The sequence below is a fragment of the Heterodontus francisci genome, unplaced genomic scaffold, assembly GCF_036365525.1.
Source record: "Heterodontus francisci isolate sHetFra1 unplaced genomic scaffold, sHetFra1.hap1 HAP1_SCAFFOLD_1278, whole genome shotgun sequence".
NCBI lineage: Eukaryota > Metazoa > Chordata > Chondrichthyes > Heterodontiformes > Heterodontidae > Heterodontus > Heterodontus francisci.
In genome coordinates, this window is record NW_027140747.1 from 79,400 (window position 1) to 107,273 (window position 27,874).

The 27,874-nt window shown below is 44.1% G+C and overlaps 1 protein-coding gene across 1 annotated transcript in view; it reads left to right on the plus strand.

The window, feature by feature from the left end:
* The window catches only part of commd1 (copper metabolism (Murr1) domain containing 1), a 42,627-nt gene extending 16,004 nt beyond the window's left edge, over positions 1–26,623 (plus strand). Inside the window, 3 exon segments of the mRNA XM_068025977.1 lie at positions 26,274–26,342; positions 26,344–26,388; positions 26,390–26,623. Coding sequence (XP_067882078.1) covers positions 26,274–26,342; positions 26,344–26,388; positions 26,390–26,608 — 333 coding nt within the window. The 3' untranslated portion in view covers positions 26,609–26,623.
* The last annotated feature ends 1,251 nt before the right edge of the window (positions 26,624–27,874 follow it).

Consider the following 27,874-nt stretch of genomic DNA (forward strand, 5'->3'; position numbering starts at 1 on the left):
TTTTAATATCATGTTCTTTCGGAATATCGAGATTAAACTTAACACTATATACACTGTGAACAATATTATGGCACATTGACTAGTGTTCTAAGAACTTTTAAGGCAAAGTTTGTGTTGTGCAAGGAGGTTTAATTCTAGGAATGTATAATAAATGCATTCTTTTTCTCATTGCCCTTGCCTGGCACCTCTCAAAAAAAAAAAAAAAAAAAAAAAAAAAAATCTGGAAGAGCTAATTAAAGGTTATTATTCAAAATAGGAGGTCTGATCTAAAATATACTTTTCCCAAAGTGTATGCTGCTTTTGTGAACAAAATGTGTGGAGGTAGTTTTTTTTTTTATACTTTATGAATCCGAGCAGTGTTGCTTGGTGTTCCTGTTGTGGTTTAGTATATTGAAGGAAAACAAGAAATGCTGGAATCACTCAGCAGGTCTGGCAGCATCTGTGGAAAGAGAAGCAGAGTTAACGTTTCGGGTCAGTGACCCTTCTTCGGAACTGACAAATATTAGAAAAGTCACAAAGGGCGGCACAGTGGCGCAGTGGTTAGCACCGCAGCCTCACAGCTCCAGTGACCCGGGTTCGATTCCGGGTACTGCCTGTGTGGAGTTTGCAAGTTCTCCCTGTGTCTGCATGGGTTTTCTCCGGGTGCTCTGGTTTCCTCCCACAAGCCAAAAGACTTGCAGGTTGATAGGTAAATTGGCCATTATAAATTGTCACTAGTATAGGTAGGTGGTAGGGAAATATAAGGACAGGTGGGGATGTTTGGTAGGAATATGGGATTAGTGTAGGATTAGTATAAATGGGTGGTTGATGTTCGGCACAGACTCGGTGGGCCGAAGGGCCTGTTTCAGTGCTGTATCTCTAATCTAATCTAATCTAAAAATAAACAAGTGAGGTGGGGGTGGGGTAAGAGATAACAAAGGAGAAGGTGTAAATTGGACCAGGCCACATAGCTGACCAAAAGGTCACGGAGAAAAGGCAAACAATATGTTAATGGTGTGTTGAAAGACAAAGCATTAGTACAGATTAGGTGTGAATACACTGAATATTGAACAGCAGCAAGTGCCAACCTGAAAAAAACATATAGTATATTGAAGGCTCTTGCTGGTAAATACAGAACATACTATCTTCAACATAGTGCTTCCTCCTATTTAGTTTGATTTTATTTTATGTACATGTTTGGAAACTTAAATACTTGCTCCTTCTATATGTATGTAATAAAAATGAGGCTAATGCTAGTTAGGCCACGGCTGGAGTACTGTGTATAGTTCTGGGCACCACACTAGAGGAAGGATGTGATTGCACTGGACAGGGTGCAGAGGAGATTCACCAGGATGTTGCCTGGGCTGGAGCATTTCAGCTATGAAGAGAGACTGAAAAGGCTAGGGTTGTTTTCCTTAGAACAGAGAAGGTTGAAGGGGGATCTGATTGAGGTATACAAAATTGAGGGGCATAGATAGGAAAAGCTTTTCCCCTTAGCGGAGGTGTCGATAACCAGGGGGCATAGATTTAAGGTAAGGTGCAGGAGGTTTAGAGGGGATTTGAGGAAAAGATTTTTCACCCAGAGTGTGGTTGGAATATGGAACACACTGCCTGAAGAGGTGGTAAAGGTAGGAACCCTCACAACATTTAAGTTTTTAGATGAGCACTTGAAATGCCATAGCATACAAGGCTACAGGTCAAGTGCTGGAAAATGGGATTAGAATAGATGGGCTTGATGGCCGACGCTGACACGGTGAGCCGAAGGGCCTGTTTCAGTGCTGTATTACTCTATGACTCTAATGAATAAATTTGAGATTACATTTGTTTTTGTGACATTTTTGCTTTTGAATTAAGTTGAGCAATTTTTTGGAGATTACGTAAATTATTTTACTATGACTATCTACTGTAAAGCAGATTTCACAACTGTAAAAGCACAATGCATGGGGAGTTTCAGATCACCAGGGAATTAATGTCGAAACTACTTGCTGTTAGGTGAATTTGAAAAACCAAAACGAAAGAACAGTGCCTGAAATGCAGCCTGCCACTGAAAGAGGGTGAACAAGCAGATGAGGTAAATCAGGAAAGGTGATGCCAAATTTGGGTTTTATATTAAGTTTGCAGAAAGAAGGAAAGACTGAAGAAGACATGGAGTACCGAGGTTTTCAGGTGCTGTAAAAGCATGAGCTCGAGTAAAACATTGTGCTGTAAGACTTCATTTCAAAACTGGAAGTGGTGAAATGATGTAAAACTGTGTGCTTTGCTAATTCTTTTGACATAGCAAAATACACAAGAAAATGACTAACCTCTCCATGCATCAAATTAGCAGCCAGCAACAAAGTGTTCACAGGAGACTAGAGCAGTAGAGTTCTCCTTAGAGCAGAGCAGGTCAAGGGGAGTTTTGAAACCTATCAAAATTATGAAGAGTTTTGATAGAGTAAATGAGAAAGTGTTTCCAGTGGCAGCAGGTCTGGTAACCAGAGTATGTGGAAGTGAGCAGAAAGGCATGGCACTATGGAGAGGGTGCAGAGGAGGTTCACCAGGATGTTGCCTGGTATGGAGGGCGCTAGCTATGAAGAGAGGTTGAGTAGATTAGGATTATTTTCACAAGAAAGACGGAGGTTGAGGGGGGACCTGATTGAGGTGTACAAAATCATGAGAGGTATAGCCAGGGTGGATAGCAAGAGGCTTTTTCCCAGAGTGGGGGATTCGATTACTAGGGGACACGAGTTCAAAGTGAAAGGGGAAAAGTTTAGGGGGGATATGCGTGGAAAGTTCTTTACGCAGAGGGTGGTGGGTGCCTGGAACGCGTTGCCAGCGGAGGTGGTAGATGCGGGCACGATGGCGTCTTTTAAGATGTATCTAGACAGATACATGAATGGGCAGGAAGAAAAGCGATACAGACCCTTAGAAAATAGGCGACATGTTTAGATAGAGGATCTGGATCGGCGCAGGCTTGGAGGGCCGAAGGGCCTGTTCCTGTGCTGTAATTTTCTTTGTTCTTTGTATGCTTGATGGGAAATTTAGCCAATTTAGGAATAAAAGCTTGCTTTTATAGGATAAGGAACTAGATCAGAATTTAGCATCTGTATTGAGAACGGAATGTGCTGCTAATGTGTTGCTAACCTTTACTGTTAACCTCAATAATAAGTATGTACTACGAACGGAATGTGCTGCTAATGTGCTGTTAACCTCACTGATGGGTTAAATAAAGAGGTATAGCACGAAGCTGAGTTGTACCGCACTGATTGGTTAAACAAGGAGGTATAGCATGAATCCTAATGTATAAACGGTAGTATCTGTATCACGGGCGAGCACTTACTCTGGTGGACTCAACAGATTCCGGTGGAGTCAGTGCCGCTGTATCAGAGTAAGTCCGCCGGCGACTGCGCAAATAAAGTAATTGATTTTACCTACGCATCCGACTCGGTATATTTACTGAACCAGACTGAGGGCAAAAAAAGAACTCGAATCGTCAAGTACACCGATTTAAGGTGATTGGCAGAAGAACCAAAGGCAAGATGCTGAGAGATGTTTTTACTTTGCATTATGATCTGGAATGTGCTGTCTGAAAGGGTGGTGGAAGCAGACTCAACAGTCACCTTCAAAAGGGAATTGGATAAGGACTGGAAAAGGAAAAATGTGCAGGGTATGGGGAAAGAGCAAGGGAGTGGGACTAATTGAGTCACTCTATCAAAAAGCCAGCACTGGCACAATAGGTTGAATGACTTTCTTCTCCTGTGTGTAAGATTCTGAGTCGCTAATTGATGAATCCCTTCCACTGTGCGATGTACCAACAGGTTGTTTCTTCAAGCAGCAGAGATGGAAGAAGCAGAATTTTTAAAAATGTGCATGTAAGTGCTAATAGATAAAAGGAGAATGCAAGGAAGGAGTGGGTGTACCATTCCTAAATTCTGCTTTCTGATGCTTGTGGGTAGTGGTTCATGTATGAATTCCAAGATGAGATTGCATTGGCTGCTCCCCACATCCTGTGTTATCAGACTTAAATAGCAGCAGTGCCTTGTGGTTGGAGTTGAAATGAAGAAAGTAGGACATGTTCTCATAATTGCTCAACTCCTGCAACTTACTCAACGGTTTTCTGCCCAGCTGCTTTTGTACTATAATTGAAACATATTCAGGATAATGAAATTTAACAGATTACTAGTCCAGAACAAAATTATAGTGATGACTAACTTTAAAAGTTTTTTTTTAGAGATACAGCACTGAAACAGGCCCTTCGGCCCACCGAGTCTGTGCCGACCATCAACCACCCATTTATACTAATCCTACACTAATCCCATATTCCTACCACATCCCCACATGTCCCTATATTTCCCTACCACCTACCTAAACTAGGGGCAATTTATAATGGCCAATTTACCTACCAACAAGTCTTTTGGCTTGTGGGAGGAAACCAGAGCACCCGGAGAAAACCCACGCAGACACAGGGAGAACTTGTAAACTCCACACAGGTAGTACCCAGAATTGAACCTGGGTCGCTGGAGCTGTGAGGCTGCGGTGCTAACCACTGCGCCACTGTGCCGCCATAAATCTGGATTACAGGCCATATTATTTAATTTCACTTCTGTGTGTTTACATTGGTTCCTGTGTGTAGAAAGCAGAAGGCAGGCATCGAGGTCGGGCTTTACACATTACTTACACTTGCAAGTTGCATGAATGATGAGAAATTTAAGTATCTCTCTAATATTTGGCCCTTGCAATTTTTCAGTGAAGATTTTTACTACATTACCAGAATCAATGACTGTCCCTTGGCATCAGTGCTTCACCCTGCTATATACCTCCAGATGCTCTCTTCAATAAACAACAGTTAATAGCATTACGTCTGTAACACAGAAGAATGTCCCAAAGCATTTCATAAATTTTTCATCAAAAAATATATGCCAAACTGAAAGATTAGGAGAGGTGACAAAAAGCTGGGTCTGTTAGTCGGATACTGAGGAGAGACTCAAAGAGAAGGCTAAATAGAGAGACTGGGTGGGTGGGGGATAAATAATATATGCAGAAGGCTGGAGCATTGCCAGAGGGAGCCCCCAACAGCGGAGTATAAGGGAGGGGGAAATACCCAAAAGGCCTGAGTGATAGGAATGAAGCCTTTGAGATCGGGTGGGGAGGGCTGGAGGAGGCTACAGAGAAAGGGAGGGCAAGGCTGTGAAAGCAGTTAAACGTAAGAATGAGTATTTAAAATTTGAGGTATTGGAGATGGATCCAAAGTAGGCGACCAAGCGCAGGAGCAATCGCGAGTAATATTTGGTACACCCTGGAATATGAGCAGCAGAGATCTGGATGAGCTGAAGTTTATGGAGGATGGGAGACTGGACAGGAGAGGGTTGCAAATGTTAAATCTAGAGGTGACGAAAAGCATCCGGGTTTCAACAGCAGTGTAAAATTTAGGTTTGGAAATCAGATACCCAAAAAAGGGGTTGATCTCAAACTGACTTTTAAAGTAATTTATTAAGCAACAGTTTAAACATAATATATATTAAGCAGCAGTTTAAATATGATGATGCATAAGCTAAATGGGCAGACAAGATATATGACCTGTAACAAACTGAACAGATTACCGATCCCAGATTGTACAGTGGGGCCGAACAATGTTGACAGTCTGCCCGACTGAGGCAGGTGAGGTTTTGGTAGTCTTTTTGGTGCTCGGGGTCCGCAGTCGTCTTGAGTGAGCTGTAGTGTTGCATCAGAGCCAGTATAAATCCACCTGGAGAAGCTCCTTTCCATCCAAAGATGGATGATTTCCCTCCTGAGCATCTGTTTATGTACTTTATTTCTAGTGGCTGGTGAGTGTACCATGTCAATCACTTATTCGATTCCAATTGTGCAAAGTAAACCCCTACCCATCGCTCTGCCTCCACCACGCCCGCCCCCAAAGTCACCTTTCACTTTATCTTGTGCTTGATATCTTCTGTAAACTTGTCAGACACTCATCTGGAGAGGCTATGAGGCCCCATCTTATCAGCTTTAGAAATTTCATTTTTCAGAGCCTGTGCTAGAGTCATGTCTTTGGCAGAGATAATCGGCCTGCCTTGTCCTAGCTGCCTGCTTTAGAATCTTTGAGAGAGCACGAGCTATTTCTATAAATGCAATTAATTTCTTACGGTTTTATAAGGTTATTAGACAGCCATTTCTTAGAGCAGGTGGAATTGTGTGGAGGCGAAGACGTGATAATATTAAGATAACCCACCTTTTAAAGGGCCAAATCCAATGTGCAGCTGCATGTTAAGTTCAAATAGATATAGTATGCAATTTTTTTGTACCAGTAAATTCATTGAAATCTTAGTGACAAATTAGTTGGGCTTCTAAGAAATAATAAAATTTTCCTTTTCTTATAAAATGAAACCATTTTACTATGTTTGCGATGTAATCTATCAAATACTTGTATAAATGAACTGACTGATTTGAGTGATGAGCTGCAAATGACTTTTAGATCAGTCCTATGCAGCTGTAATACAAATATTTTTACCATTTGCTTTTTAAGAATTCTTTGGGATGTGGTTTTCATTGGCAAGACCAGCTTTTGTTGCCCATCCCTCATTGCCCTTGAACTGAGTGGCTGCTAGGCCTTTTCAGAGGGCAGTTAAGAGTCAACCACATTGTTGTGGATCTGGAGTCACATGTAGGCCAGACACATGTAAGGATGGCAGATTTCCTTCCCTAAAGGATATTGGTGAACCAGATTTTTTTTTTAAACGGCAATCGATAGTTTCATGGCATCGTTACTGAGACCAGCTTTCACTTCGAGATTTTTATTTATTATTTGAATTTAAATTCCACCAGCTGCTGTGGTGGGATTTGAACACAAATCCCCAGGACATTAGCCTGGGCTTCTGGATTACTAGTTCAGTGACGTTACCAGTATGCAACTGTCTTTGCTACCTAAGTATTTAAAAACGTTTTTAGTTTTAATTGTTAAAGCTTTTTGGATATTGCTTGTCATGTTAGTTGTTTATCTTTGCAGAGTCAACATGAGGAAAATTGTTTTCACACAACGAATGATTAAGACTTGGAATGCACTGCCTGATATGAGAGTGGAAACCAATTCAATAGTAACCTTCAAAAGGAAATTGGATAAATACTTGAAAAAGAAAAAAAAATTCAGGGGTGTGGGGAAAGAGCAGGGGAGTGGGACGAACTGGATTAATTTTTGAAAGAACTGGCACAGGCTCGATGGGTCGCATGACCTCCTTCTGTGCTGTACTGTTGTGTGATTCTATGATAAGCTGGTGACAATTATTTTAGGAAATCCCCAGAATTGAAGTGAGCTAGTAGATTTCTTTGGGATGGAGCTGGCCTGACATAAATGCACAAAAGGAACCATTCAACTCCCGGGGTCAGATCTGGGTCTTTGACTAAATCCAATTCTGTGTTCTTTCTTTGATATTTTTCCTTCCCAAATACTTTAGAAATTCCATCTTAAACAATGTTATAATTTCTGCCTTATAGCCATAAATTAAAGTATTCCATGATCTAATAAACTTCTGTTGAAAAACAAATCTCTCTGCCTCTGTAACCTCCTACAACTCTCGGAGATCTCTGAGCTCCTCCAATTCTGGCCTCCTGCATGTCCCCAATTTTAATTACTCCACCATCGGTGGCCATGCCTTCAGCTGCCGAGACAATTCCCTCCCTAAACCTCCGCCCCTTTATCCTCCTTTTGAAACACTCCTTAAATCACTTTTTCTGCTCTAATATTTCTGTGTCCGATTCGGTGTCAAATTTTGTTTGATAATGTTCCTGTCAACCACCTTGGGACATTTTGCTACATTAAAGGTGCTATATAAATGCAAGTAGTTATGGCAACTGTTTGTTGTAGCTATTGTAGCTGTAGCAACAAACCCCTCTGAGTTCTGTTGAAGTGCTATTCATTTTATCTTCAAGTTTGCAATTGTAATGTATCTCCATCAAGCATGCTCCCTAAACACAACTCTGTGCTCATCCTAGAAGTGGAAGTTGATTACAAAGAAGTTTTATTGCATCTCCCAATTCTTGAGTGTGTAAAGTGTGAGAATAAGCCAATGAGGTCAGCAAATGGTGAAAAGCTAGAAACAATGGAGGGCCAGTGAAACTTGGGGTCAGGGGGCATAGATCATTAAAATGGCATGAATGGGCAAAGAAAAATCAAAATGGCTGGTGGAATGCTGGCCTTTGCATCCAGAGGACGAGAATACAAGGAGGTCGAAATCATACTTGAGCAATACAAAGCCCGAGTTAAGCCACACTTGGAGTTACTGTGAGCAGTTCTGGGCAGCTGAGGAAGAATATATTGACCTTGGAGGGAGTGCAGCGTAGATTCACCAGCATCATACCTGGACTCCAAGGATTAAATTATAAGAGATTTTACAAACTAGTAGTATTGCCTGGAATTTAGGAGTTTAAAGGGTGACTTAATTGAAGTTTTAAAGCAATGAAAGGGAGTAAATAGAGAAAACTATATTTCTGCCGTTTGGGGAGTTTAGGACTGGGAGCATAGTCTAAGAATTAGAATCAGAACTTCCAGGAGTGAAATTAGGAAACTTTTGAACACAATGAGTGGTACAAGTTTGGAACTCTCTTCCCTAAATGGCAATCGATGCTTGATCAATTCTTAGTTGTAAAACTGAGTTTGATTGGTTTCAACAAAAATCTATGCTATTAAAGGTTAAGGGGCAAAGGTGGGTATGTGGAGTTAGGCCGCAGATCAGTAGTGATCTCGTTGGATGGCAGAACAGGTTCAAGAGGCTAAATCATAGACTCATAAGATCATGGAATGGTTGTCATGTTTTGAATTTGCAGTTGCATTATGTATTCTAGAGGCTGCTGCAGAACACGCATGCTAGCAAAGGGAAAGTGAAACTAAAACAATAAAGACTCCTTTTATTATTGCTGAAAGTAGAGACATGTTGAAGCTTTTTGTCTTGCGCTCATCAGGGCCATCTGCAAGAATACCATTGTAAGGGAAAACAACGACGTTATACTGTATGAGAAGAGAGTGCTGATTGGTTGGCAAGTGAACTCTGGTAGAGGCATTGCCATGGAGAATGCACCTGTTTATGGTGACTGACAGTTAACTACCAAGCTTTGTTTGTAATTTAAACCAGGCAGTTTGACTCTGGTCAAGGCACTTCTCTGAGGAATGAACCAGCGAATGGCTGTCACTTATTTTGAACAAAATAAGTTCAATGTTTGTACATGTTCTTTCTGTCTGCGAAGAACAGGGCCCTGTGCATTAATATAAGTAGCTTCCAGTACACGCAAATGCGCCACACTACGAGCCCGACTGACTATCTTAAATTGTTTTTTTATTTTTATTTAGAGATACAGCACTGAAACAGGCCTTCGGCCCACCGAGTCTGTGCCGACCATGAACCACCCATTTATACTAACCCTACAGTAATCCCATATTCCCTACCACCTACCTACACTAGGGGCAATTTACAATGGCCAATTTACCAATCACCTGCAAGTCTTTGGCGGTGGGAGGAAACCGGAGCACCCGGCGAAAACCCACGTGGTCACAGGGAGAACTTGCAAACTCCGCACGGGATACAAAATTGGCTGATCCATAGAAGTCAGAGGGTGATAGTAGATGGAAAGTATTCAGCATGGAGCTCGGTGACCAGTGGTGTTCCACAAGGATCTGTTCTGGAACCTCTGCTTTTTGTGATTTTTATAAATGACTTGGATGAGGAAGTGGAAGGCTGGGTTAGCAAGTTTGCCCATGACACGAAGGTTGCTGGAGTTGTGGATAGTGTGGCAGGCTGTTGTAGGTTGCAACGGGACATTGACAGGATGCAGAGCTGGGCTGAGAAGTGGCAGATGGAGTTCAACCTGGAAAAGTGTGAAGTGATTCATTTTGGAAGGTCGAATTTGAATGCGGAATACAGGCTTAAAGACAGGATTCTTGATAGTGTGGAGGAACAGAGGGATCTTGCGGTCCATGTCCATAGATCGCTCAAAGTTGTCACCCAAGCTGATAGGGTTGTTAAGGTGTATGGTGTGTTGGCTTTCATTAACAGGGGGATTGAGTTTAAGAGCCGCGAGGTTATGCTGCAGCTCTATAAGGCCCTGGTTCGACCACACTTGGAATATTGTGTTCAGTTCTGGTCGCCTCATTATAGGAAGGATGTGGAAGTTTTAGAGAGGGTGCAGAGGAGATTTACCAGGATGCTGCCTGGACTGGAGGGCATGTCCTACGAAGAAAGATTGAGGGAGCTAGGGCTTTTCTCATTGGAGCGAAGAAGGATGAGAGGTGACTTGATAGAGGTGTACAAGATGATGAGAGGTATAGATAGAGTGGATAGTCAGAGACTTTTTCTCAGGGTGGAAAGGGCTATCACCAGCGGGCATAATTTTAAGGTGATTGGAGGAAGGTTTCGGGGAGATGTCAGGTAGGTTCTTTACACAGAGAGTGGTGGGTGCGTGGAATGCACTGCCAGCGGTGGTGGTGGAAGCAGATACATTAGGGGCATTTAAGCGACTCTTGGATAGGTACATGGATGATAGTAGAATGAAGGGTAGGTAGTTAGTTTGATCTTAGAGTAGGTTAAAGGTTCGGCACAACATCGTGGGCCGAAGGGCCTGTACTGTGCTGTACTGTTCTATGTTCTAGGCAGTACCCAGAATTGAACCCGGGTCCCTGGAGCTGTGAGGCTGCAGTGCTAACCACTGCGCCGCCCCAACTTCAATTTGTATTGCTCAAGTATGAATTCTGCCTCCTTGTATTCTAGTCCTCTAGATGCCGCCACTGTGCTGCTGTGGTTGTCAGTGTAATTGGTACATTGTGGATAAATGACAGCCGTTCAATTTAGGGCGTTAGATGTAGAAGAATTTTAGTAACTTTGGGATAAAAGCATTAATTTTAACATCATATTGTCACTTGTGCCAAAGCACTTTATACATTTGGGCACAGACTCTTCTGTAAACAATTTATATTTCCTTACGATTTTTGTAGCCTACGTTAAAAGATGTGTGTATGGGGAAACCGTGGCAGATTGTTGTAATTAGTGTGTTTAATGATGAATGTGACCCACAGACCAAAGCTGTTTGCCTCGTTGCTTTTTGGTAGAAAAATATAGTGGGTAGGTACATTGAATTTATGGGAAGTTTGACTCATCCCTTAATTTCCTGGAATTATGTGCAGTGTGTGGTAAACGCCTACAATATGTACATTTCTGTGAACTCCAACGTATCTTGTTTCTCAGAATAGGTTTGAAATGTTGAATATATGCTTCTGCGCAATAGTGAAACATGCCCCTTGCTGCAAGTGTTTATGTATGGTTCCCAGAGACCACATCTGCTGGGCTGTATAAATGATCTTTAAGATCTGAGGAATGCACTTTCCAATTAAAATGACATGCTATGGGATAGACTGCAGCTTTAGAAATAGAAATATGTTCTGTTCACAGGCAGGGGTCTGCCTTTTATCAAAAAAACACTTTTGCTGTTCCATGAAGCGGTGGCCATGTATTCCATTTATCCCCACCTTGCTTTGATCATGTTTCCAGTTATGCTTATGTGTGGAGAAAACTTCCAAATTAGTTGATTGGGGAAGCAAAAAGATGCAGGAAAGAAATGACATTGGTTGGGAAACAGTTTTATGTGCCTGCATTATGAGGCTCCTTTGCATTATGTATTTATTGTCTTTAATTGGGACTGGTTTCATAACTTGACAGCAATATTATGAGAAAAAAGCTGTAAATTTCAGTGCCAGCTCTTACAGAAGCTGCTTTTTTTTGTTCCTATGAATGACAAATCATGAATGTGAAGATTTGTGAGCCAAAAGCAGGTTTTTGCAGAAAATTGCTCCTTTTAGCAGCAACAAATATTTTTACAGTCACTTGTTCTCTTGGAAAATGAGCTGACACTGCCATTTGGAGGAGTGGAGCAGATGGCCAGATATGTTGGGAAAACCAAGCCTTTGTGTATTCAGTGGTTTCATGTGTGATTTAGGGGTTAACCAAAGCTGGGCTACAGTCATATGTAAGTCTTACTTAAAAAATTTATTTGAATAAATGAGGTCCCAAATGAGACAATACAGGGCCAGATGTGGCCTACTTTGGAGCGCCTGTTGAGGAAGCTTGTGGCTGTCTTACTGAATGTTGAAGTTTTGTATTTTTTTCACAGCATTTTGCTACATATTTTTCACTTTATGCCATGAATGCCCTGCATATTTTTATTTATTTCATTTTTATCTTTTCAATTTGGTAAGCCGCACTTTCCTGTATTCTTGGGAATTAACTAACAAAGCTGGGAGGTTGGGAATTTGTTTTGCTGTTCCCATGGTAAGGTGTATGGAGAGGACCAATTCATGACAGCACAGTACCTTTAGGTTGGGTGATTTATTTGGGGGAGGGGTACTTTCACTGTCATCAACACCCAAGGGGCCCATGTTTGAAGACGGTCATTCTTTCCTGAGATGGTGGCGTAGCGGTAATGTCCTGGACTAGTAATCCACAGGCCCAGGCTAATGCCCTGGGGACATGGGTTCAAATCCCACCATGGCAGCTGGTGGAATTTAAATGCAATTAATTTTTTTTAAAAACCTGTATTTGAAAGGGAGTCTCAGTAATGGTGCCATAAAACAACCATCAATGTTGGAAAAAAAAAAATCTGGTTCACTAATGTCCTTTTAGGGAAGGAAATCTGCTGTCCTTACCCAGTCTGGCCTACATATGACTCCAGACCCACAACAATGTGGTTGACTCTTAACTGCCCTCTGAAATGGCCTCGGAAGCCACACAGTTGTCAAGGGCAATTAGGAATGGGTAGCAAGTGCTGGCATTGCCAGTGACATCCAATCCTATGAAACAAACAAAGAAAAGTCCCTTTGCTTCATTATTGATGCACTGGCCAAGCTGTGCCACCTGCCGTGAGCTGATTTACACACAACTTCCTTTAGATCACTGCAGGGGTCACCTGTGCCGTAATCACTCCACGACCTGTCGGGTAAGCCTGTCTGCCGATATTTCTTAAATAAAGTGAGTGGCTGTGGTCCTGTTGATCAGGAAAAACAACCAACTGGAGGGGGTACCCCACAGTCAGTCTCTAGTACCCTGGTCTATTGGAAAGCCTATCAAGTCTCCATACTTCAACCCCAATGCAAAAGGAAGGGATATGACTTCATAAAAGTGATAGTTTCAGACCACAAATGTGATTTCACACTTTCACGTCCATTGATGCTTTCATTATACAGCATCCATGGTACTTGCATTATTTATTTTTATTTAGAGATACAGCACTGAAACAGGCCCTTCGGCCCACCGAGTCTGTGCCGACCAACAACCACCCATTTATACTAACCCTACACTAACCCCATATTCTCTACCACATCCCCACTATTCTCCTACCACCTACCTACACGAGAGGAAATTTACAATGGCCAATTTACCTATCAACCTGCAAGTCTTTTGGAGGTGGGAGGAAACCAGAGCACCCGGAGGAAACCCACGCAGTCCAAGAGAACTGTTGGAAGATCAAGGCTACCCTTTGCAGTCCTGACTGCCCCAATTAGACACATCTACACAGCAGCAATACAGTGAGGCCTTTGCCGTTATCTGAGTTACTGTGGGGCATATTGTAGGGATGTTGAAGTTGCAGTTTCATTGTTTTTACTGCAAAAATAAACTTTATTCATAAAATTTGTAACAGTTCAAATTCAGGATCCACCATCTTCTTTTCCCGTACGGCCTTGAGGACCATAAGTGCAGACCACTGCCTGATGGGCTTGTGGTCAAACGTTTTTCTGCACAAACTTTTCCACAAGGGACTGGTGGTACGGCATGACCCAACTGAATGGAGCGTTCCACGGCAACATGGCCAGACCCATCCTTCGTAACACTGGTGACGGAAACTCAGCCTGGAGAGATACTTAGTTTGAGTACCAAGGGTCTATGCACAGCTTGATGCAGCCGCACACAAAGGTGGCAATCAGGATGAGGGCAATGGTGGGTACGTTTTTTTTCTCCCTTTTATCTGGAGGTTTGAACATCTTATCCCTGCGGACACTGTCTATTTTCGATCTCCAGATAAAGTGGAAGATGGTTCGGGTGACCACCGTGCACAGGAGCGGGGTATGAGCCAGGCCTAAGAGAGTCCCTCACCAGGTTCTTACCACATGGAGAGAGAACCTCACTCCCACATGCCCATTTCTGTTTCACCATGGTCATGCGCTCCTCCCTGTTTTTGACACGTGCCTCTGCCGATATGAACCATATCCCCAGCACCTTCAGGTAGTCTTGCTCGATAGTCAAGGAGACAAAGGACCAGTCAGCCCAGTTCCCAAAGAACTCCTGCTCTTGGCGCAATTTACTTTGGACCCTAAGGCCTGTTTGAACTGGTTGCAGATGCACATCAGTTTGCGAACTGACAGCGGATCCAAGCAGAAGACGGCAACGTCATCCATGCACAGGGAGGCTTTGACCCGGGTGTCTCTGCTGCCTAGGATTGTCGCCCCTCTTGTGCCCACATCCTTCCTGATGGACTCGGCAAAACGTTCGCTACAACACAATAACAAGATGGGGGAGAGGACAGCCCTGTTTGACTGTGATCAGAAAACTTTCCAATTCTCACCCACAAAATCACAGAATTGTTAGTGTCCAAGGTCTGCAGCGGCTCGCTGAATGAGCTTTTCATCGAATGTCACTTCCCTGCCTTCTCCCCATAACGCTGCACATTCTTTTTCAAATAACAGTCTAATTCCCTTTTGAATACTTCAATTGAACCTGTCTCCACCACACTCTCAGGCAGTGCATTCCAGACCTTAACCACTCTCCGCATGAAAGTTTTTCCTCGTGTCGCTATTGCTGCTTTTGCCAAATGCTTTAGATCTGTGCCCTCTCATTCTCGATCCTTTCACCGAGTGGGAACAGTTTCTTTCCATCTACTCTGTCCAGACCCCTCATGATTTTGAATGCCTCTATCAAATCTCCTCAGCCTTCTCTTCGCTGAGGAAAACAGTCCTAATGTCTGTTAGGGAGTGCAGCAAAGGTTTACCAGACTGATCGCTGGGATGGCAGGACTGACGTATGAGGAGAGATTGAGTCGGTTATGATTTTACTCGCTGGCGTGTCTTATACAAGTTCAACATAACTTCCTTGCTCTTGTACTCTATGCCCCTATTAATAAAGCCCTGGATCCCATATGCTTTATTAACCGCTCTCTCAACCTGTCCTGCCACCTTCAATGACTTGGGCACATACACAGTCAGGTCCCTCTGCTCCTGCATCCCCTTGAGTATTGTACCCTTCATTTTATACTGCGACTCCCTGTTCTTGCTACCAAAATAAATCACTTCACTTTTCTTTGCATTGAACTTCATTGCCACCTGTCTGCCCACTCCACCAACATGTCTGTCCTTTTGAAGTTCTACATTATCATTCTCACAGTTCACATGCTTCCAAGTTTTGTATCATCTGCGAACTTTGAAATTGTACCCTGTACACCAAGGTCTAGGTCATTAAATATTTATCAGGAAAAGCAAGGGTCCCAACACTGAACCTGGGGAACTCCATGACAAACCTTCCTCCAGCCCGAAAAACATCCAGTAATCACTATTTTTTTTTTTTGTTTCCTGTCACTCAGCCATTCCGATGTTGCTACTGTCCCTTTTATTCCATGAACTACAACTTTGCTCACAAGTCTGTTGTGTGGCACTGTATTAAATGCCTTTTGGAAGTCCATGTACACCACATCAACTCCATTGCCCTCATCAACCCTCTCTGGTATCTCCTCTTCAAAAAAAAACTCGAGCAAGTTCGTTAAACATGATTTTTCCCATAAATCCATGCTGGCTTTCTTCAACCCGCATTTGTCCATGTGACTGTTAATTTTGTCCCAAATTATTCTTACTAGAATTTTCCCCACCACTGAAGTTAAACTGACTGTCCTGTAGTTGCTAGGCTTATCTTTAGATTGGTTTTTGGACAAAGGTGTTAAATTTGCAATTCTCCAGTCCTCTGGCACCACCCCCGAGTTTAAAGAAGACTGAAAAATTATGGGCATTGCCTCTGCAATTTCCACTTTAAGTACAGACAGCCTATCCGATACCATCTCATCAGTTTTAAACCCTTCTAGTGCCTGAATCACCACCTCTTTTACCATTGCTTGGGTTGCGTCATCTTCCTTGGCAAAGACCGATGCAAAGTATTGAGTTGATACCCCAGCGATGCCCTCCACCTCCCATGCACAAATCTCTTTTTGGTCCGTAATTGGCCCCATTCCTCCTTTACCACCCGTTTACTATTTATATGTCGATAGAAAACTTTGGGATTTCCTTTTATGTTCACTGCCAATCACTTTGCTTCTCTTATTTTTCACTTCCCCTCTGAACCTTCTATGTTCAGCTTGGCTCTCAATAGTATTTTCTACCTGGCATCTGTCATGAGCACACTTTTACTTATCTTAATCTCTATCTCTTCTGTCATCCAGGGAGCTCTGCTTTTGTTTGCCCTACCTTTTCCCCTTCATGGCAACATACCTTGACTGTGCCCGAACTATCTCCTTTTGAAGGTAGCCCATTGTTCAGCTGCTGGTTTTCCTGCCAACCTTTGACTCCAATTTATTCATCCCAGGTCCATTCTTGTCCCATTGAAGTTGGCTTTCCCCCAGTTATTTATTCTTACGATGGATTGTTCTTTGTCCTTTTCCATAGTCAGCCTAAACCTTAAAATGATCGCTCCCCTAAACGTTCTCTGACTGACAGTTGATCCACTTGGCCCACCTCATTCGCAAGAACCAGGTCTAGCAGTGCCTGCTTGTTGGACTAGCAACATACTGCTGTAGAAAATTTTCCTGAACGCGCTCGAGGAACTCGTATCCCTCACTGTCTGTTGATTGAAACTGTGCTCCTGATGTTTGTGTGGAACAGTTGAATCCAATTGAGGATTCTGTCCCCAAACCCCAGTTTGGAGAGCACATCCATCATATAGGTGTGTGATATTCTGTCAAAGACTGGTCTAAGCTGATGAGGCAGGTGTTTGCCTCTCTGTCCTGTACAAAGGCAATCGTATCCCTGAGTAGTGCAAGGCTATCAGAGATCATCTTGCTGGGTGAAGCAGGTCTGATCAAGGTGAATCACTTTGGACAGAATTTTGTAGTCCCGCTCCCCTTTCTGCTTGTAAATGACGACGATGATGCCTTTCCTCATGGATTTTGACATGCTGCCAGTCAGAAGTATACTCTGGTACACTTCCAGCAGGTCTGGGCTGATCCAGTCCCACAGAATTAAATACAGCTCAGCTGGTAAGCCGTTGTTTCCGGGAGTTTTACTCATCTCAAAGGACCTGACTGCCTTTGTCAACTTGTCCAGAGTTGGTGGTTTGTCTGGACTGTCCCACATGCTGTCATCTAAGACCTCCATGATAGAGGACAAGAAGGACTGGGAGGCCGTGCTGTCTGTGGGCTTCATATCGTATGGTCAGGCATAAAAGGTTTGCTGATCCTTAGTATGTGAGGCTGTGATGACACTTAGCCGTCCTCTTCTTTCAGGTTGCTAATCAGAGCTTTCTGTGTACCTTTGGAAGAAGTGTGGGCACGTCTCATCCTGCTCCATGGAGTGGACTCTGGACTGGAAGATGATTTTGGAGGCCTCCGTGGCAAAGAATGAGGCCTGCTGGCTCGAGAAGAAAAACCCCAGCCCTTTCAGTCTCTCTTCATAGATGAAATGCTCCAGCCCAGGCAACATCTTGGTGAATCTCCTCTGCACCCTCTCCAGTGCAATCACATCCTTCCTATAGTGTGGTGCCCAGAACTCTCCACAATACTCCAGCTGTGGCCTAACTAGCATTTTATACAGCTCCATCATAACCTCCCTACTGTTATATTCTATGCCTTGGGTAATAAAGGTAAGTATCCCATATACCTTCCTAACCACCTTATCTACCTGTGCTGCTGCCTTCAGTGATCTATGGACAAGTACACCAAGGTCCCTCTGTACTTCCGAGGGTCCTACCATCCATTGTATATTCCTTTGCCTTGTTAGTCCTCCCAAAATGTATTACCTCACACTTCTCACGATTAAATTCCATTTGTCACTGCTCCACCCATCTTACCAGCCCATCTATATCTCCCTGTAATCTAAGGCTTTCCTCCTCACTATTTACAATACCACCAATTTTCGAGTCATCTGCGAACTTGCTGATCATACCTCCTATATTCACGTCTAAACCATTAATGTACACTACAAACAGAAAGGGTCCCAGCACCGATCCCTGCGGTACACCACTGGTCACAGGCCTCCAATCGCAAAATCAATCCTCGACCATCACCCTCTGCATCCTGCCGCTAAGCCAATTTTGGATCCAATTTGCCAAATTGCCCTGGATCCCATGGGCTCTTACCTCCTTGACCAATCTTCCATGCGGGACCTTATCAAAAGCCTTACTGAAGTCCATGTAGATTACATCAGCTGCCTTTATCCTCACCTACGCATGTAGTCACCGCCTCAAAAATTAAATCAAGTTAGTTAGACACGATCTCCCCCTGACCAAGCCATGCTGACTATCCCTGATTAATCCCTGCCTCTCCAAGTGGAGATTAATCCTGTCCCTCAGAATTTTTTCCAATAGTTTCACAACCACTGATGTTAGACTCACTGGCCTGTAATTACCTGGTTTATCCCTGCTACTTTTCTTGAATAGTGGTACCACATTTGCTGTCCTCCAGTCCTCTGGTACCCCTCCTGTGGCCGGAGAGGATTTGAAAATTTGTGTCGGAGCCTGTGCTATCACCTCCCTTGCCTCATATAACAGCCTGGGATATATCTCATCTGGGCCTGGGGATATATCCACTTTTAAGCCTGCTGAAACAGCTAATACTTCCTCCCTTTCATTGCTGATTTGTTCATATATGTCATAATCCCCCTCCCTGATCACTACACCTATATTGTCCTTCTCCATAGTGAATACAGATGAAATGTAATCATTTAAAACCTCACCTATGTCCTCTGGCTTCGCACACAGACTGCCAATCTGGTCCCTAATGGGCTCTACTCTTTCCCTGGTTATCCTCTTGCCCTTAATATACTTATAAAATGCCTTGGGATTTTCCTTTATCTTGCCCGCCAGTGTTTTTTCATGTCCCTTCTTCACTATCCTAATTACGCTAAGTACCCCCTATACTTTCTATACTCCTCTAGTGCCTCTGCTGTTTTCAGTGCTCTGAATCTGCCATAAGCCTTTTTTTTTTCCTTATCCAATCCTCTATCCCTTGACATCCAGGGTTCCCTGGACTTGTTGGTCCTACCCTTCACCTTTATGGGAACATTTTTTATCTGAACTCTCACTATTTCCTTTTTGAATGACTCCCACTGATGTGATGTAGACTTTCCTACAAATAGCTGCTCCCAGTCTCCTTTGGCCAGATCCTGTTCTATCATATTGAAATCGCCCTTCCCCCAATGCAGTCCTTTTATTTCTGGCCCTGCCTTTGTCCTTTTCCATAACTACCTTAAACCTTAGAGTTATGGTCACTATCCCCGAAATGATCCCCCACTGACACTTCTACCACTTGTCCAGCTTCATTCCTCAGGATTAGGTCCAGTACCACCTCTTGCAGGACTTTCTATGTGCTGGCTCAAAAAGCTCTTCTGTATGCACTTTAAGAATACTGCCCCTGTACTGAGGTTTGGTATTCCACATGCTGGTAGAAACAGCAGGTCAGTTTTGACCTTGGCTAAGTAACCCAAGATCAAAACACATCATGCAGTGGACTTAACGCTATGCACACTAATGGAGGCAATCTTTAGATCCATTAAAATTGTAAGTTGCTTAGCACTCCAGGGGTCTGTTCGAGTCCCAGCCCTTGGGTATGTTCCTGCATACCCATAGTGCTGACAAACTGTTGCACGATTGTTGTGTTGAGTAAACGGTCCTGGTCACTCATGGGAGGGTTATTCGGCTGGGGTGACATAAGGGCAATGTGTAAGTAGGGAGGTTTGAACTGTCCTCATCGGTGCTGTCTTTCCTTTTTGTTCCTCATCGAGGATGTTGCTACTCCTGGCTTCCTCGAGGTGGGCTGTGCTGGGTGTCTCACTGCACTTGCCCCTTTGGGGTTGGGGTGCGCTGGGCCCTTTTGCTGTTTTCTGATTTTTGGAGCTGGGGGGGGTCTTCTCCTCCAGCTCCTTTTGCGTTCTGCTTTTGCTGGTGTCAGCTTTCCTGTCCTTCCTCATCTGATGAGCATTTGCTGTAGTCTGTTTCAGACATGAGCATCCTCTTGTCACTGTCCCCTTTTTTGGGTTGTCGCCTTTGTGGTTTTCTTCCAAACCACTTGTTACTCACCCATTTGTCCACCTGCTGACTCCTTCTCCACTGATTCTGTCTGCTGAGGAGGAGGGTTGGGGGGGTTGGTGTTTGGCAGCTTGCTGCAACACCCTCTTCCTTCTCCTTTTGTCCTTCATTGACAAGTTTTTCTCACAAGGGGACTTTGGAGGAGGGTTGCTGGTCTCCTTTACAGCAGCCATGTTCGCTGTTCCTTCCTTGTGTCCCTCCTAGATTTTCACCACCTGTGCATAACTGAGGCAGCTTTTCGGGCATGAGTTGTTGAGGTGGTTTGCTCCACCGTACAGGTTGCAGCACTTACTGTGCTTCCAGGCTTTTGTCTGGTGGCTGCCTTGCTGGCAGTTCTTGCAGAGCACTGTGTAGCAGTCAGCTGCCACATGACCAGATTTGCTGCAGGTGCGACAAACTCTGGGCTGCCCCACAGGGCCATGTGATGCCATGTCCGACTGTGCCAAGGCTGGTTTTGCCTGCTTGCTCTCTGGCATCTTCTCAGTTGTTTGAGGGACCTGGCTGGAGTGGGAAGATGTGAAGCAGCAGCCTTGGACCATCTGCAGCTCTGGGGCTGGGCATCTTAGTTGGATAACTGGCAGGCTATGTGAGAGCAGTGTTAGAATGTCTGTGATGTGGATAAAGTCTGCCATTGCTGTTATTTCAAACAATTGTCTAATCTGGGAAATGCACGTTTTTGTGAATGGTTGCCCAAGGTCTCAGTGGTGATAGTCGCATCATTTGTGAACTTAGGGCCTGGAGATGATCTTAAGCTGCTTCCATTAGCATCCTTGAGATGCCTGGGGAGGTGTGCAGTTGCAACTGGGTGAAGTGCAGAGCACTTGGCATTTTTCCTGATGGCATGATTGAGATTGGAAGTTGCAGAAAACATTTGAGGAAAAAGCCTTTAAAGCCACCAAGCCTAACACCACATTGTGGAACATTGCTGGCACATGGATTGCAACCTACTGGACCATCCTGCATATTTCAACAAAAAACTCTTCCATGGGATGTGGGTGTTGCTGGCAAGGCTAGCATTTATTGCCCATCCCTAATTGCCCTTGAGAAGGTAGCTGAGTGGCTTTCTTGAACCGCTGCAGTCCATCTGGTGCGGGTACACCCATCGTGCTGTCAGGGAGGGAGTTCCAGGATTTTGATCCTGTGACAATGAAGGAATGGCAATATAGTTCCAAGTCAGGATGGTGTGTGGCTTGGTGGGGAACTTGCAGGTGGTGGTGTTCCCATGCATCTGCTGCCATTGTCCTTCTAGGTGGAAGAGGTTAAGGGTTGGAAGGTGCTGTCTAAGGAGCCTTGGTGAGTTGCTGCAGTGCATCTTGTAGATGGTACACACTGCTGCCATTGTGCGTCCGTGGGGGAGAGTGTGAATCTTGAAGGTGATGGATGGGGTGTCGATTAAGCGGGCTGCTTTGTCCTGGATGGTGTCTAGCTTCCTGAGTGTTGGAGTTGCAACCATCCAGGCAAGTGGAGAGTATTCCATCACACTCCTGACTTGTGCCTTGTAGATGGTTGACAGGCTTTGAGGATTCAGGAGGTGGGTTACTTGCCACAGAATTACTTGCCATTTATCAGCCCAAGCTAATGCATTCATTTGTAATTGGGCATGTTATCCTTGCACTTTATTGATGTATGCCTGTGATGAACTTATTCACTCCCACTTCAAATTCATTTGGTTCGACCTTACTTGGTTTTATTTGGTAAAATAACATTCTGTTTAAGTATTTTTATTCTCTTCCATACACTATCTTTTCACCAAAGTTAACACGACACCCAGTGTGATGATTCAGAAGCTTACACATTATGTCAAGGCATTATGATTGCTACTTTCTGTAATGTGTCTTAATGAGTTGTAAGTGACATCTCCAAACATTTCCTCATTTGTGTATGTTTATGTTTAGAGATACAGCACTGAAACAGGCCCTTCGGCCCACCGAGTCTGTGCCGACCATCAACCACCCATTTTATACTAATCCTACACTAATCCCATATTCCTACCGCATCCCCACCTGTCCCTATATTTCCCTACCACCTACCTATACTAGGGGCAATTTATAATGGCCAATTTACCTACCAACCTGCTTGTGGGAGGAAACCGGAGCACCTGGAGAAAACCCACGCAGACACAGGGAGAACTTGCAAACTCCACACAGGCAGCACCCAGAATTGAACCCGGGTCGCTGGAGCTGTGAGGCTGCGGTGCTTGCCACTGTGCCGCCCACATATCTCCCATTATCGATGTTAGTCATTTCTACGGCTGCTGTGTGAGCCAGTAGGAAAATTCCTCACTATCAGTTCTTCAATCACTTAAGGCTATGGTATGGAGCTTTAATGTATTTCTATCGCCAGAAAATCTGATTTCTTCGTAAAGTTCAAGAATGCTTTCCAGTTCACTGACTATTCTTTGTCATATACCATGTTAATCTCCAAAAAACATAACTTGAGAAATTTAGGAACAGTGTTTCATTAATGAAATGTTCTCTGCCCTTTTACTTGATTATTTACTTCTGTGATGAAAATTGTTAATGTTGTGTTATGGTTTTGTAATTTAATACAACAATCATTAACATTGTGTACTGTCACTTTTTTAAAGTGATTTTACCCATCATTTGTGATCCACGTCTCGCGGAATCTCCCTGGGCTTTCTCCTGTTGTCGACCACTGAATCCTGTCTTTGTGTGGGCTGGCTTCAAAAGTGAAAACTAGCTGTTGTTTATGCTCGTGCCCCATATGCTGCTATTGTGGCTCCATCAGCAGCAACTGTTCCTACCTATTCAATGAGCTGATGCTGGGACGGTGTTTGTGTCAGTGTATTTGCATCATGACACTACATTGCAAACTTGCTGAGCAGCCTCCATGCACGTACATGGGCAACAAGGGGCAGGGAGACCAATGACTAAATAGTTCCCTCCTTTGCTGAACTGAAGCCATTAAATTGATATTTTCCGTGTGGAAGACTGCACAAGAACCCTATGTCTGGAATTGAGCCTTCACATTATAGTCTGGCATTTAGCAAAGTGACCCAAAAGTGCTGCTTTCCTGAATTTATTTTAAAATTGTACCACTAGTCTCTATGAATTGAGCAGCAAGGAGGAAGTATATGCATTCATAGCTACCAGTAACAATCAAAGGGATTGACCACCTTCGGATGCCTAGAATGAAACTAGAACGGCTTGTTCATGTTAAAATTTCAGGAGGACAATGGTGGTTTACTGATGGATTTAACTCCATGTTTGGAGTTGCATGCATCAGAGAGTGGCCTTTAATCTGGTCCCTGCACAAGTAGGTTGTTGTCTCTTTCTTTCACACCTCCACAAATGGCAAAATATGTGGAGCAGTTGGGTACTTAAGGAGGAAGGCTTCAAGACTTGGGCCAAGCACAGCAAGAGCTGGAATAAAAATAGTGTTGCATGGGCGGCGCAGTGGTTAGCACCGCAGCCTCACAGCTCCAGCGACACGGGTTCGATTCTGGGTACTGCCTGCGTGGAGTTTGGAAGTTCTCCCTGTGACCGCGTGGGTTTTCGCCGGGTGCTCCGGTTTCCTCCCACAGCCAAAGACTTGCAGGTTGATAGGTAAATGGGCCATTGTAAATTGCCCCTAGTGTAGGTAGGTGGTAGGAGAATTGAGGGAAGGGTGGGGATGTGGTAGGGAATATGGGATTAGTATAAATAATTAGGATTAGTGGTTGGCAGGAAAAAAGACAGAGGCGCAAGGGGAGAGCCAACTGTGTAACAGCCCCGACAAACAAATTTGTCTGCAGCACCTGTGGAAGAGCCTGTCACTCTAGAATTGGCCTTTATAACCACTCCAGGCGCTGCTTCACAAACCACTGACCACCTCCAGGCGCGTATCCATTGTCTCTCGAGATAAGGAGGCCAAAGAAAGAAAATATAAATGGGTGGTTGATGGTTGGCAGAGACTCGGTGGGCCGAAGGGCCTGTTTCAGTGCTGTATCTCCTTGATGACTCTCTCTGTGCTCAGCAGGTCAGGTGGCAGGCGCAGAGAAAGGGGGCAAAAGAAGTGACGGTTTCAAGGCTGTAGGACTCTTTGTCAGAGCTGGAAGATATTGAGATATTGCAAATGAACAGCTTAAAAGGAGAAATAGAGCAAGGGAAAGAGGGTGGTGAAAGAACAGATCTGAAATATTAATTAGTTACTCTGCACTGATGTTGCCTGACCTGAGTGTTTCAGGCATTTTCTGTTTTCACTTTGGATTTCCACAGTATTTTGTTTTTGTGACTTTCAATGAGACCTGATACAGTTCTCAATGACCTGTTTAAAATATTTTCCAGCTTTTGAACCCAAAATTATTTGTGTATAATGTGAAACTTAACTTTTTTTCTGATACTAATTTATATTAGCCCTTAACTTCAAAATTTGTATCAGCTGCAAGTTGGTTTTTCCTGTAGCCCATGCATGACAGATTACAGCTTCAGAGTTGGTCATTTATGGCATGGAAGGAGGCCAATCAGCCCATGCTGGCTCTCCACGAAGCAGTCCAGTCAGTCCCACTCCACGCTTGATCCCTGTAGCCCTGCAAGTTCACTTCCTTCAAATGTTTATCCAATTTCCTTTTGAAATCATTGTTTCCCGCTTCCACCACCAATGTGTAAGGGGGGGGGGGGAGGAGGAGGAGGAGGGGCACGTGGCGAGGGAGTGGCAGGTGGGGGGCGTGACAGAGGGAGTGGTGGGCAGAGGTGGGTGGGGTGGTAGGAAATGGTGGACGGGAGTGGTGGAGAGATCAAGATCATTCCAGAGAGAGGGACATCTATCTGAATTCTCTGCATCTTTACATCCAGTGTGTGGGCAAACATTGACTCCTTGTGCATGCAAAAACAATGTCTGGTATATCACTAAATAGGAAGAAATGTGTTTTAAATTGGATTGTGTTTTGATGGCATTAGGTTGGCGATACACTTTACATAAAGATTAATTGTCCCCATGTCTGTGGCTGAGTCAATAACCTTATCAAATGTCCTTGGTGCAACACATTGGTGCCTGTCCCTGGTGGTTTGCTTTTTGTGTGATGTAATTGGCACCACTAAAAGAATGTTGCAGGACGGATGATGGGTCCACCCCTTGGAATTTTTCTTTCTCATTGGAATGTATTTATTCTGTGTATTCTGAAATATCCACTTTAAATGTCTGCCACTGCGTCTCTATTGACTTATCCCTTAACCTACTTTGCCAGTTCACTTTAGCTAGCTCTGCTTTCATGCCCTGATAATTGCCCTATTATAAGTTTAAAATACTCGTCTTGGTCCCATTCTTCTCGCCCTCAAACTGAAAGTAAAATTCAACCATATTATGATCGCTGCTGCCTAAGGGCATCTTCGCGATGAGGTCATTAATTAAGCCTATCTCGTTGCACAATACCAGGTCGAATAAAGCCTGCTCTCTGGCTCCAGAACGTGCTGTTCTAAGAAACTATCCGGAAAACATTCTATGAATTTCTCATCCAGGCTACCTTTTGCCCATCTGATTTTTCCAGTTAAAATGTAGATTATAATTCCCCATGATTATCACTGTACTTTTCTGACAAGCTCCCATTATTTCTTGCGTTATACTGTGTCCCACCATGTGGTCACTGTTAGGTGGCCTGTACTCCACTCCCACGCGTAACTTTGCCTTTATCGTTTCTTATCTCTACCCAAACTGCTTCTACATCCTGGTCTCCTGAACGTAGGTCATCCCTCTCTATTGCGCTAATACCATCATTAATTAACAGAGCCACCCCTCCACCTTTTCCGAGCTTCCTGTCCTTCCTAAATGTCATTTACCGTTCAATATTCAGGTCCCAATCTATGTCATCCTGCAGCCATGTCTCTGTAATGGCTATCAGATTGTACTTATTTATTTGTATTTGCACTCTCAGTTCATCAGTATCATAGCATTTATTTTTGCAGAATGTACTCCATATTGTCTGGTCAGATGTTTGCATTGAATCTCCTGAATTAAAGATTTTGGAAGATGATGGCAGGGACATTTGGTCTAATATGAGTTTCATCTCAACAGTCAATAGCATCTGCAGACATGGACCTCAACCAACTGGAAGCCTTCTTAACAGCGCAGACCAAGAAACAAAAAAGGAATCACACCAGAGCAGGCTGTAGTTTTAACATAATTCTGGAAAAAATCATAAAGTTAAAATCCGTGAAAGCCTTATCAATCAGAGCAAGTGGGAGAACTGCTTGAGGAACTTGAGTTGGAGAATTGACCTGAAGTCTCAGTCCAGACACTTGGATCAAATTAACATACCCGTTGCTATTGTGGAGTTAGAACTTGGAAAGAACAATCAGGTAAGGACGGAATCTGGGTTTTGGATAATGGTCGGAGGTAATGAATCCTAGGCCAGATTTCTTGAAATATTCATATCAGAAATTACCATCTCTAGCATCATATGTTTGCACTGATGGGAGTCAAAATCCAGAGGTGTGATGAGATCATGAAGAGTACAAAAATATGCATCCTGAAATCACTCATTTACACCAATTTTTCTGATGCCCCCTCTTTTCTCTTTTTTCCCCCCCCCGGCCCCCTCTTTTCTCTTTTTCCCCCCCCCCGGCCCCCTCTTTTCTCTTTTTCCCCCCCACCCCCGGCCCCCCTCTTTTCTCTTTTTCCCCCCCCCCGGCCCCCTCTTTTCTCTTTTCCCCCCACCCCCCCCGGCCCCCTCTTTTCTCTTTCCCCCCCCCCCCCCCCGGCCCCCTCTTTTCTCTTTCCCCCCCCCCCCCCGGCCCCCCTCTTTTCTCTTTCCCCCCCCCCCCCGGCCCCCTCTTTTCTCTTCCCCGGCCCCCTCTTTTCTCTTTTTCCCCCCCCCCCCCGGCCCCCTCTTTTCTCTTTTTTCCCCCCCCCGGCCCCCTCTTTTCTCTTTCCCCCCCCAGCCCCCTCTTTCCCCCCCCCCCCCCCCCCCCCAGCCCCCAAGATCTCTCTGCTCATCTACACTACCAAGAATCTTCCCATTAGCCCAGTACTCTGCATTCCTGTTACTCCTTCCAAAGTGAATCACCTCGCACTTTTCCGCATTAAACTCCATTTGCCATCTCTCAGCCCAGCTCTGCAGCCTATCTATGTCCCTCTATACCCTACAACATCCTTCGGCACTATCCACAACTCCACCGACCTTAGTGTCATCAGCAAATTTACTAACCCACCCTTCTACACCCTCTTCCAGGTCATTTATAAAAATGACAAACAGCAGTGGCCCCCAAAACAGATCCTTGCGGTACACCACTAGAAACTATACTCCAGGATGAACATTTGCCATCAACCACCACCCCTCTGTCTTTCAGCTTGCCAATTTCTGATCCAAAGCTCTAAATCACCTTCAACCCCATACTTCCGTATTTTCTGCAATAGCCTACCTTGGGGGAACCTTATCAAACGCCTTACTGAAATCCATATACACCACATTCACTGCTTTACCCTCATCCACCTGTTTGGTCACCACCTCGAAAAACTCAATAAGGTTTGTGAGGCACGACCTACCCTTCACAAAACCGTGCTGACTATCGCTAATGAACTTATTCTTTTCAAGATGATTATAAATCCTGTCTCTTATAACCTTTTCCAACATTTTACCCACAACCGAAGTAAGGCTCACAGGTCTATAATTACTA